Raw genomic sequence first — 12,561 nt, forward strand, 5'->3', positions numbered from 1 at the left:
AAATCATTCTCTGCCTGACTCCCTTGCTCACTCTCATACTTTCAAATAGAGATCTCCAGCAGTTTTCAAGAGCTCTGGTATAATCTGCTCTACCAGCCAGTGAACCTGCTGCCAGACTTCAGATTCAGCTAATTCCAATTAGCCCAACTCTGCCATAGCCTTCTTTACCTTGACATTGACATAATGTTGCTTTTATTTAACATAGACCTCAATATTAGCCTCCTAGAGGGGTCGATAGACACTCCTCAGCTGAGTCATTATTGGTGGTGGAGCAGGTTAATTTCTATAGAGTACCTCTGCTTTCTCCTTCAACCTTCTGATATGAGATAAAAATCCTCTCTTCCCTTTGGCTGACATGAGCACCTAATCTGGGATCTCAGTGAAGTTATTTCCTTCATTTCTCAGAACCAGAATATTCTTTCCCTCCTCCACAGCAAAGAGTGCTTCACTATAAAACATGTTCTTTCATATCCATCCATCCACCAGGCACTTTCTCAAATTCTGTGTCAAGCTGAAGCATTACCAATTCCGTATTCTCCCCATCAGCCTCACAATGGTCCCAAGACTTCTAGTGGTTTTGCTCATAGGTTTTTATAAAACATCTGACTGTGGTAGTTGTTTGATTGAGAGACAAGTCTCAATCTTCCCATATTTAGTTGACTGGTCTGTTCTTTCCACCAGTCCCTGCAAGATGTCATTATTACAGTTTCTTTCCTTTGTTATCTGGACTTCATGATAAAATGGGAAACATGTTCATTATGTCCAATATATACAGTTTATAGGGGCAGTACTTGACTCCATGGAAATGGAAAATTCATCCTACTATGATTAAGCAAGGAGCTAGGCATTCTTGAAACCTCCTTCAGTTCAGCTTAATCTGGGATTTGTGCATATGCAGGAGCACATTCCTCCTGGAGGTGCATCTCTTAGACAGCAACAGTATTCTTGTTGATTATCTTAGCAAAACAACCTCATTTCCCCCATGAATGGAAGTTGGACTCAGCCCTCTGCCGTTGTCTCTTTTGTCATTGGGAAACACCCAAATAGATCTCTTCGTGATCCCAGAAAATGTCCAGTGCACTGAGTTCTGCAGCAGGAGTCACTGAAGCTCAGCTCTGTAAAAACAAGTTTCTTTTCTCACAGGACAGATCTCTGCTGTACACCCTCTTTTTTCATGAGAGTCATCATGAAGATCAAGAAGGACAATGCAGATATTATTCTCATCACCCTGTAGTGGCTTCAGAACCTGTGGTTTTCCTAACTCCTCAGGGAGTCCAATGGGAACTTCTGCATTCCAGAATGCTCTGATCATCTCACCATGCAAGATGGCTGAATTCTCCACCTCAGCATGACTACCCTGTCATTGCATGGAAACTTCACATGTGTTTACTTTCCTTCTCTCTTTGAAAGCTAAAGACTTGCCATACTGTACTCCGAATGTATACCTGGTGGCCATCTCTGCTCAAATATAAGCTGCAGGGTGTCCTCTCTCAGTCAGTGCACCTGAAGGTAAGAGTTTTCTTAAAGGACTACATTCATGATGTCTGGTAATCTTGATTGGCTTTCCTGGAAGGCAGTATTTCTTGGTGCCGTCATATCTGCCCTTAGGGCCAGAAAATTGGCACTGTTTAGGATGGATCTGTATACTATCTATTCAACTTGTACACAGAACACATCATGTGATGTGCGGGGCTTGACGAATCCAAGGGTGGAGTTAAAATTGCTGGAAGAAACATTAACTTTTGATATGCAGATGATACCACTCTGATGGCTGAAAGCAAGGTGGAGCTGAGGAGCCTTATCACCAAGGTGAAAGAAGAAAGTACAAAAACTGTGTTGCAGTTAAACATCAAGAAAACCAAGATGATGGCAACCAGACTAATTGATAACTGGCAAATAGAGGGAGAAAACGTGGAGGCAGTGACAGACTTTATATTTCTAGGTGCGAAGATCACTGCAGATGCAGACTGCAGCCAGGAAATCAGACGACGTTTACTTCTTGGGAGGAGAGCAATGGCCAACCACGATAAAATAGTGAAGAGCAGAGACATCACACTGGCAATGAAGGTCCCGCATAATTAAAGCAATGGTATTTCCCATAGTCACCTATGGATACGAAAGCTGGACCATAACGAAGGCTGGGTGAAGGAAGATAGATGCTTTTGAACTGTGGTGTTGGAGGAAAATTCTGAGAGTCCCTTAGACCTCAAGAAGATCCAACCAGTCCATACTCCAGGAAATAATGCCCAACTGCTCACTGGAGGGAAGGATATTAGAGGCAAAAATGAAGTACTTTGGCCACATAATGAGAAGACAGGAAAGCTTGGGAAAAGATCATGATGCTGGGGAAAACGGAAGGAAAAAGGAAGAGGGGCCAACCAAGGACAAGATGGATGGATGGTATACTTGAAGTGACTGGCTTGACCTTGAAGGAACTGGTGGCGGCGACAGCTGACAGGAAGCTCTGACATGGGCTGGTCCATGAGGTCACGAAGAGTCGGAAGTGACTGAACGAATAAACAACAACAAAAGGATAGATCTGTCTTATTTGTGTTTTTCATAGGAACAAGATGATCCTTTCCATATCTCTTTCCTATCAAACATGGTTTACACATTACTTCTTAAACAGCTGCTGGTATTTCTCAGATTCATAGAAACCCATTTTCTTATCTGGAGTATGTTCTTCATATCATAGATTTAAAATGGGTGCTGTAGCTGTTCATTGCCTATGAAAGGGAAGACAATCTCATTTAAGTGTTTCTTTCCTTTGATGTTTTATGCTGTTCATTTCACGTATCTCCTTTCTGGTAAAGGTCTTCTGATGGCATCAAAACTCTTTTGACCTAGGAAGCAGCAAACTTGTTGGCATGTCTCAGAATGGTTTCTCTCTCCAGAACTCTGTTCATTGCTGTGTGATTATAGCTCTCTACATTCATGTCTCATTACAATCTGCATTCTCAATCTTCATCCAATGCGACATTTGGTAGGGCAGTGGTGTTGTCAGTTCTGGCATGATCTACTATTCTTAGTGAGTTTAGTTTACTTTTCCCACATATATAGTAGAGTCTTGGCTATCTGACTTCTGCTCATCTTACACTCTGTATTATCCAACAGGTTTAGCAAGAAGGAGGGAGAGGAAAAAAGGGCAGGTGAGAGAGAGAGAGAGGTTGGCTGCAAAGGTGACAGTAGCATTAGAAGCAGGAGCTTGGCCACCTCTTCCAGGCTGCTCTTTCTGCTGCTGCTGCTGTCGTGTTTGTAACCTGCCCTCCCTCACTCACTCACCTGGTTTTTTCCCCTCCTTCCTTCTCGCTAAGACCCGGCCGGTGAGTGAGAGAGGGAGGGAGGGCAGGCTGCAAAGACAACAGCAGAAGCAGGAGCCTGGAAGAGGCGACCAGGCTCCTGCTTCTGCTGCCGCCTTTGCTGCCCTCGCTCGCTCGCTCACTCATCACCAGGCTGGGTCTTAGTGGCAAAGGTGGTGGCGGCGGCGTTGGCAGAACCAGGACCCGGCCTGCTGAGTGAGCGAGCGAGGGAGGGCGGGTGAGCGAGGGGAGGCCTATCCCTCCCTATTATCCAACCGTTTCACTTATCCGGCATTCTGCCTGCCCATTTATGTCAGATAACTGAGACTCTACTGTATGTAAGAGAGACAATGAAGAAGAAGAAAATAGGCTGCTTACCTGTAACTGTTTCTTTGTGTGGTCATTTGTAAACTCACACAAGGTTAATGGCAGACTTGGAACTGGATTTAGGTGTCAGGATTATATTCCTACCAGAAAGGGGCAGGGTTAATGCAAAAATACTCCATTCAGGAGACCTTTACCAGAAAGGAGATTTGTGAGGTAAGCAGCATAAAACATCCAATGAAAGAAACACTTAAATGAGATTGTCTTTCCTTTCTCAGTCAATGATTAGTGTTTCTACATGTTGCAGCATTTTTGTCTGATCTGTAACATTTGTCTCATATACATACACATACACACACACACACTTGCACATTCTTTGCTTAGGCAAACTTAAGCCCTGAAATTTCTGCATTTTGTAATCATTTTATTAGTTCTTTCTCCACAAAACCCCCTCATTTTGCAGTTTGAGGAAATAGCTGCAAAGGACAATATAAGTGTTAGAAATTTGTCTCTCAGTGAGGTCATCAATTTGATACATGGTACTAGTTGATTAGAATTATTTGTGAGATCCCAAAGGCATCTGGTTTTTTCACATATCAGTACATACATCCGATGGGGATAGAACTAAGAAGGAAAAGAAAACAGAAGAATGCATTAAAGTAATAGTGAATGGTATGGGGAAAAAAATCACACCTGCTTATTAATAATGTATTGGACACATTTCTTCCTTCTGCCACTACTGGTACTGCCAATCTCCTTATCAGAACATTGTATATCATAGACTACTGGATCAGGTCATCCTTCCCTGCCCCTTGTAGCTCCCAGTAGTAGGCATGCCTGCAGAAACAGATTAAAATGGTTTATAGATAGTAATTTTAAAAGACATTTTGCACGAGAGAAACCAACCAAGTCAAAGCTGTTTGTTATAAAATAAAATGGACCAGAGGTTAGAAACTGAGAAGTATGGCGTGCTTAGGAAGCTCTTTCTAAACAAAGTATTCCTGTGTGTATTATGTTGTCATTCTTGGAAAGTAAAACCACAAGCAGTCTTGGGACTTGTTATTTATTATGTGCCTTCAAGTTAGCTCCAACTTACGGCAGTCCTAACCAAGATTTTCTTGACAATATTGTTTGAAAGGAGGCTTGGTATTGCCTTCCTGTAAAATTCTAGAGAATGTGACTTGCCCTGTTTCATGAACTATGGTCTGTCAGAATCCTAACTCAGCCTTCAAACATTACCGCACACTGGCTTCCTCTAATGTATTTTTCCTTGCTCTCACTGCCTCCAGTTGGTGATCTCGACCATGCATATTGTACATATACCTGAAATTCTAAACAAAGGATTATGCATCTTCCATTGTTATAATCCTGGAACACTTTTGATGTTGAATAATGTTGCTTAAATACTAGGTTATAACTGCCATTATTCACAAAAGGTGTTTGTAAGTGTTTGTTTTACAGTACATAAGAAGTGTTACAGGATTGCAACTGCATAATTATATGATAGATCTGAAACAACAAAGAGTTGCATCATTACCTAATTTATTGCAGTATAAACTAAGCTTATGCTGAAATTCAGATATGTATACAGTAAACATAGTTGAGATCACCAATTGAAACCATTGGGTTCAAAGGGAAATTAAACTGAGAAAGTTGAAGATATGAGACAGGTATCTTTTTAACACTACATATCTCTAGAACTGTTACCAATAACACACCTTGGTACTAATAATACAGTTAGCACATGCATTATGAGAAAAGTATATTCTCATTCAATCCTATGGTGAAAAATTGGGACCTCCTAATGAATAACTTGGTCATGGCTTATTTTAATTACCAATTATTTGTTGTCTTTGTCCACAGGTTCTCCTGGCAATGCATGCAAACGTTGAAGACAGAGGTGTCAAAGGAGATATAACACCCTTAATGGCTGCTGCTAATGGAGGGCATGTGAAAATTGTCAAGTTGCTGCTAGCTCATGGTGCTGATGTCAATGCACAGTCTTCAACAGGTAATAAATGTGCTACAATTAAACACAATAAGAATTCAGAGCAACCGTTGGACTCAGTGCCACAATATTTCTTATCAGGGAGATTCATGTTTGCAAGCAAATGTAATCTTAAATCAACTGGAAGCATCAATGTAAACTTTATGTCTGATGATCTTTAAAATTTTGGCAGAGGTTACTGAATAGTGGAGTATAAGCGACATAACTGGGTGGTGTATCACTCAAGGATATGAGAACAACACAACAGTAAGATAATTGAGTATACAATTCTTTCTGATTTGGGGGTATGCGCAATAAAGTATAGCCATCATAGAACAATTTTCAGGGGTGCTAGCCCCTATTCTTTAGTTAATAAAACCATGTAATGTGCCAATAGCAACATGGATATCAGTCACCAATGGAGGGGTAGATTACATTGCAATAAAAAATATAGTACTATAGTATGTGGCAATCGAAATGCAGGTATCATGCTGGCTTGCTGACGCAATTGCTCAATCAGATTGTTGCTGAGAAAAAGACACTTGTGGATTGTCAGCAAAGCATGACTATACTAATCCAGAAGACGAATGCAGTCCTGCGCATTGTATAATTTACCGGCCGATTCGCCTGCTATCCCATTCTATGAAGATCTTTTAACATGTCATCAACCAGAGAATTCGTGAAATTGTCCATCTCACAAAATGCGGATTTGTCTCCAGTTGTGGTACCATCGATGCAATTCATGCCACTTGACTCTTGGTCAAGATACACTGTGAGAAACGAAAGCCACTTCATGTTGCATTCCTCGATTTGGAGAAAGTATTATATTGCTTTCCTCATGAAGTTATTTGGTACCCGTTATAACAACTTGCTGTTCCTGAAGAACTGGTCAACTGGGTCTGGATTCTGTACACAAATCCTAAAAGTAGGGTGAAGGCCACTGCAGGCACATTGTTGGAGTTCCTCATCATCATTGGTGTGCACCAGGACTCAACTCTGTCTCCCCTGCTTTTAGTTGTTGCAATGAATGCAGTTACTAGAGCCCTGCAGAAATTGGCACCTAGGACGTTGTAATGCTTGTTCTGAGGACAAGAATTTGAATGTCAAGTGCAAACATGGTGTGACTGGTTAGCGCAATTCAGTCTTTGCCTCAACGTCAAAAAGACGAAGTACCTGATGACCAATGAGGAGGTGACTGGTACCATCCAGGCGGACAGGGTGTATCTCCCAAAGATCAACACTTTCAAATATCTCGGATGGATGTTAACTTCAAATGACAAACTTTTTGACGGTTGCAGCCCACCCGCTTACTTGATCCCTTTTATGCCACACTGATGAAAAGAAATAGTAAATTTATTAAGAAAAGAGTATATAATATAAAAACAATTTCAAAATACATCCATGAGTTAGATTTCCAGAAGCTTACCAAAAGCAATGACCAACTCTGAACAGGGATTCCAAAAATCACTTAAGGCAAAAGCAAGAAACTAATCCAAGGTTTGTTGCACTTCAACTACAATTATATGCAAAAGCTTGAAAGCATTAACATAACCATAATCCAAAGGCTTGATACTTGAACTTGACAATAATCCCCAAGGCTTGAAACTTGAAACAAGATTTGTAATCCAAACTGATGCTATAGAACTCAAAACAGTAAAACAGAACAGACCTCCTAACTCGGAGCCCACAAGCTCACAAGACAGGCAACTTGACACATGGAAATCCAATGTTGATGTCACTGACGATTAACTCCACTTCCTTAAGAATACTCTTTCTTGCCCATGACATCACCCTTTCTCACACATGAGTTCCCTTTGTTTATATTTCAGTCTCTGGGAACATTGGATTTGTCTCTGTTTCCGCATTATCTTTTCTGATCTGTAAATGCTGGGTTATTTGTAATAATAATCTAATAATAACTTTATTCTTATAGCCCACCCCATCTCCCTGAAGGGACTCAGGGCGGCTCACATGGGGACCAAGCCCAACAATACACAATAAAATACAGCCACATAAATACATTTAAAACATAGACATAAAATCATGTAACACTCCTGTCTCCTCCACATTCCTTTCAGAGTCAATCCCTGGCCAATTTTCATGAGAATTGCTGCTTGTTTCCCCGACAACAGATCTACCCAAAACATTCCCATCATTTCGAAAAAAATACTTGTTTCCCCCCACAGAAACACCAGGCTCAACCAGAAAATCCTCATCCTCAGAGTATCACAGGCTTCAACACTGACAAAGTCACCACAGGGATTAACATGGCTTGGATTAAATGGCTCTTGGTAGCAGGTGTATTCTGCAACAAGAAGATGCCCGATCACCTAAAATCAAAAACCAATTGAACTGCCATAAGGCCTGCTGCAATATATGGAGCCGAATGTTGGCCGACAATAAAGGAAGCACAATGCCACCTCGGTATTATGGAGATGAGGATGCTATGATTTACCACTGACATCACATGCCTTGACCACATCTGCAACGATGATATCTGGCAACGTTTTGGCATTGCTCCAATTGCAAACAGACTATGAGAATCACGCCTCAGATGGTATGGTCATACTCTCCAAGGTGAAGACGAGATCTTTTGTAAGATTGCTCTTGATTTAGAAGTTCCTGGCAAGAGACCAAAGGGATGACCAAAGCAATGCTGGCTGGACATATTGCACAACGATCTGAAGACTACTGACATACACCCTAACCAGGCACACGACCTGCTGAAATGGCGGACCCCACCATCAAGCGGGACAAACACTGAAGAAAAAAAAGAAAAAAATATAGTACTCCTTGTTTTAATTACTCATTTTACTTGAACAAGGGAATGTGTGTGTGTTGAATACAACATGGATGCAATGTATGTGCTCATAAATACTGTTAAAAGTCCTTTTTTACATATTGAAGACATTTCATTTGTCAAGTCTGTAGCTTGTCCCATAATTTTGGCTGTAGTAGCAAGAATATGATACTCCTCTTGAATGGAGAGAAGGTACAGTCTCCTATCTTTAGCTATAGGTATTTTTTCAATTAAGATGTAATAAAGTCAAGGAATGATCTACTCCTTAGTAGTGTGCTTTGAATCCATCTTGATTGTTCCCAAGTATATTGGATTTCTTGACCCCCATCTTTTTAATTTCGGGGGAAGATATGATACATATAGTTTTCTAACTATTGACTTAAACTAAGTACTAATTAGAAGATTCTGATCTTCCCCCTTTTCCTATCCAGTCGTAATGATTGCTTTCAGCCAACTGACAGAGACTTCTCTGGAATTAATTTCTGTGATAAGGTCTAAAAGTATGGAGATCCACCAGTCAGTTTGGGTCAGTCTGTTTTTCTGCAGATATGTCCTCAGGTGAAGAGATTTGCAGGATAGGAGTACAGAGATTAAATCAGTATTTTCTCAATTTCTTTTTTTCTTACAGATTTCCTACTCTGTGTCTGTAAGGTTTACAGGGATTCCCTGCTGTTCTAATGCACATTTGGACAAATAGCCTCTTTTCTCTCCCGTTCACTGAAAAGATCTGATGAATAAAATAACTTTCTGCAAATGGAAGGACAGGGCTGGAGGAACCCTTTAGCTGATAAAAAATAGATTAAAGAGTTTCAGTTGCTTCACACAAACTATTTATCTTTTAAACTTTACAATGATCTTAAGGGATACAGTATTATCATTCCATTATAATCTTGGTTTCCCAATTTACCACATGCTACTAACTGGAGTTTTTGACAATCTGTGATTCCAATTCTGTTCAAGAATCCACAAATCAGTGAGGGTTTGCCAGATAACATGAATGTTAAGGTTACTTTTTAATTTTGCTGTTGTCATGCTTCTTTATGGCAACTTGAGTCAGATGTTCCTCAGTCTATTTGGAATTGCTTTGAAAGTATCACCACAGAATGTTGTTGTTCTTTCTGTGGGAAAAGACTGAATTATTAAAGACCTACAAATGATGGTAGTGGTGGTGGTGGTTATTACACTTCTATCTTGCCCTATATCATGGGATATTGTAGGTCAGTGGTTCTCAACCTGGGGTCCCCAGATGTTTTTGGCCTTCAACTCCCAGAAATCCTAACAGCTGGTAAACTGGCTGGGATTTCTGGGAGTTGTAGGCCAAAAACATTTGGGGACCCCAGATTGAGAATCATTGTTGTAGGTGAAGGCTGTCAGATAGTGGATTTTCTTAGGCCAGTCAATGAGTTCTAAGGAGGATTTGATGGTGCATAAGTGTCAAACTTTTGGCCCTCCATATCTTTGGGACTCCCAACTCCCAGAAGCTCCAGTCAACTTGTTGGTCAGGAATTCTGGGTGCTGAAGTCCAAAACAACCTGGAGGGCCACAGTGTTGATAATACTGAACTACTGTAAATGACAAATGCCTAAATCTCCCACGTAAAACTTGTTCTTTTTCTTTCTTGGAACTAGGCAACACAGCACTCACGTACGCTTGTGCTGGAGGCTATGTTGATGTTGTGAAGGCCCTGTTAGAATCTGGTGCTAGTATTGAGGACCACAATGAAAACGGCCACACTCCCCTTATGGAGGCAGGGAGTGCTGGACATGTGGAAGTTGCCAGAGTCCTGTTAGAAAATGGAGCTGGGATCAATACGCATTCCAATGAATTTAAGGAGAGTGCACTTACACTGGCTTGCTATAAAGGTAACGGTATTGAAATCTTTCCACTATAGTGTTTTACTGAAAAATATTATCAGTACTTTTCTAAGCACATTGCCATTATTAGGACTTCTTATTTTATTTAAAAGGAAATGACAATATTGTTTTATTTTTACCCTAAATAAGGGTAGAATGTCATTAGAGTGCAGCCCTGTCTGTATTTGATATTTATCAAGATTCTTATTCTCTGTGGAGAATAGCTGAGTATAACAATTCAGTACTGGAACAAGCTGAAATACAAAGTGCAGGGAATATTGTATTGTATGCAAATATTTTTATTAGGGCACAGTTGGTGTTCAGCGTTCGTGCTATAGTTCAGTTCCTTTCTGCTGGAGAATGGAATTTGGCATTTGCAAAAGCTGGAAACAGATTGAAGCAATGAGAAAGTTTAGAACAAATTGCCTATATTACAACAACACCCTGTATTGAATGATGTGAAAAGAAAACAGATTAGGATTTTAAAAGATGTTTTCTTCTGCTGTCTGTTGTTTTAAAGAGGTAGCAACTTTGAAGACTAAACACCATATTGTTTTCTTTTGTTTTTCCTGAGAATGTTTGCCTATTTCATGTTAGAGGTTTTGTGCTTTGGATTTGAAATCCCAAACATTTTTCTTTTCTAATCTTGAAAGAATGCCCAAATGCCATATGTAGAGTTTTAATTAACATCAGCATTTCTACTCTACTTTTGTGTTTAAATAATAAAAGACTTACAGTAATTCTTGGTACTAACTGAGTAATTAAAAGGGTCCTATAAGTTTTTGGAAATCCTTTTAGCAGTTGTTCACAGAATCAGAGTTGGAAGAGGCTGCAAAGCCTATCTAGTCCAACCTCTTGCCAAAGCTCTTCTGATGAGCTATTCAGATTCTATTTAAAAATTTCAGGGAACAGCAATTACCATCAGGAGGTTTTTCCTAATGTTTAGGTAATCTTATGCATATTGATACATTGAATAGATTATGAACCTAGTTTTTTTAATGTAGTCTGTTGTTATTGTTATTATTTTTATTATTATTTTAGGGCATTTAGAAATGGTGAGATTTTTGCTGGAAGCAGGTGCGGACCAGGAGCATAAAACAGATGAAATGCATACTGCATTAATGGAGGCATGCATGGTAAGAGGTGTCAGTTGTTCATGATCCAAAAATCAGTCGGACTCTCTGTTTCACAGCAGATTAAAAGCTGTCTGATCATGTTATGAATGAATAGCTTTAAAATGATAAAGACCCATAAAAAGGAAATGAAACTGGTATGGAAAATCTTGTAAAATATCTTTAAAACACAACAATCAGTTTTGCCCACTGAGTAGAAAACTTTTCTAAGCATACATACCCAAACAGAGCATATAACAAATACCTGTATTTACTCGTCTAATGCGCCATAGAATCTACTATACACCTCAGTTTTTAAAACCCTGAAACCCAAAGTATTTGCTAGCTAATGTAATGTGCAATGGCAAAAAGTGCACTTGTTGCAACTTGGCCAAAAAAGGTGTGCATTACAGTTGTTACTTGTTTAGAATTCCTTCTTTAAAAACCAACGTGTTGGAATACCAAAGCATTTAGAGATAGAAAGGGAAACCTTGACTAGCAGCTATGCTATAGAATGAATCCATTTTAACTGCCCTGATTCATTGTTATGAAATCATGTAGTTTTGATACTAAATACAAATGTGTAGGAGCTTTATTCTGCATTGGTGTAGTTTTTAATGTATTATCTTTTCTTTTTAGGATGGCCATGTGGAAGTTGCTAGGTTACTTCTTGATAGTGGTGCTCAGGTGAACATGCCTGCTGACTCTTTTGAATCTCCATTAACTTTGGCGGCCTGCGGTGGGCATGTGGAGCTGGCCGCCTTATTGATTGAGCGAGGGGCTAATCTGGAGGAAGTAAATGATGAAGGCTATACTCCACTGATGGAGGCAGCCCGGGAAGGTCATGAGGAGATGGTAGCATTACTTCTAGGTCAAGGTAACTACAGAAGTATTCTTTCATCATCTATGCTACTAACAGTGTTGAAGATATTTGCCCTTCATGGCATCGGCCCAGATTACTTGCAGCAGTGGGTCCCACAATACACAACAAGAACTCTTAGATCTAGTGGGGAAAGGTTGGTGTCGACTAAGTTCCGTGATTCGCTCAGGTTAAAGATTTCCAGAGAAGCATCCTTTTTGGGAGTGGCCCCTCTCTTTTGGAATGCCCTCCCAGGGGAAATTAGAGCAGTGCCCTCTCTGTTGGAGTTTAGGAGGACCCTTAACACCTATCTTTTTAAGGAAACCT

The 12,561-nt window shown here is 40.1% G+C and overlaps 1 protein-coding gene across 6 annotated transcripts in view; it reads left to right on the forward strand.

Moving 5' to 3' along the window:
- Positions 1-12,561, forward strand: part of LOC100553063 (ankyrin repeat domain-containing protein 17) — a 114,772-nt gene that overhangs the window by 59,956 nt on the left and 42,255 nt on the right. For all 6 annotated transcript variants that reach the window (XM_062957514.1, XM_062957510.1, XM_062957512.1 and 3 more), the window contains exons 5-8: positions 5,487-5,634; positions 10,039-10,272; positions 11,305-11,399; positions 12,015-12,252. In XM_062957514.1, coding sequence (XP_062813584.1) covers positions 5,487-5,634; positions 10,039-10,272; positions 11,305-11,399; positions 12,015-12,252 — 715 coding nt within the window. The remainder of the gene's footprint in view (positions 1-5,486; positions 5,635-10,038; positions 10,273-11,304; positions 11,400-12,014; positions 12,253-12,561) is intronic.

The sequence above is a fragment of the Anolis carolinensis genome, chromosome 6 (genome assembly GCF_035594765.1).
Source record: "Anolis carolinensis isolate JA03-04 chromosome 6, rAnoCar3.1.pri, whole genome shotgun sequence".
NCBI lineage: Eukaryota > Metazoa > Chordata > Lepidosauria > Squamata > Dactyloidae > Anolis > Anolis carolinensis.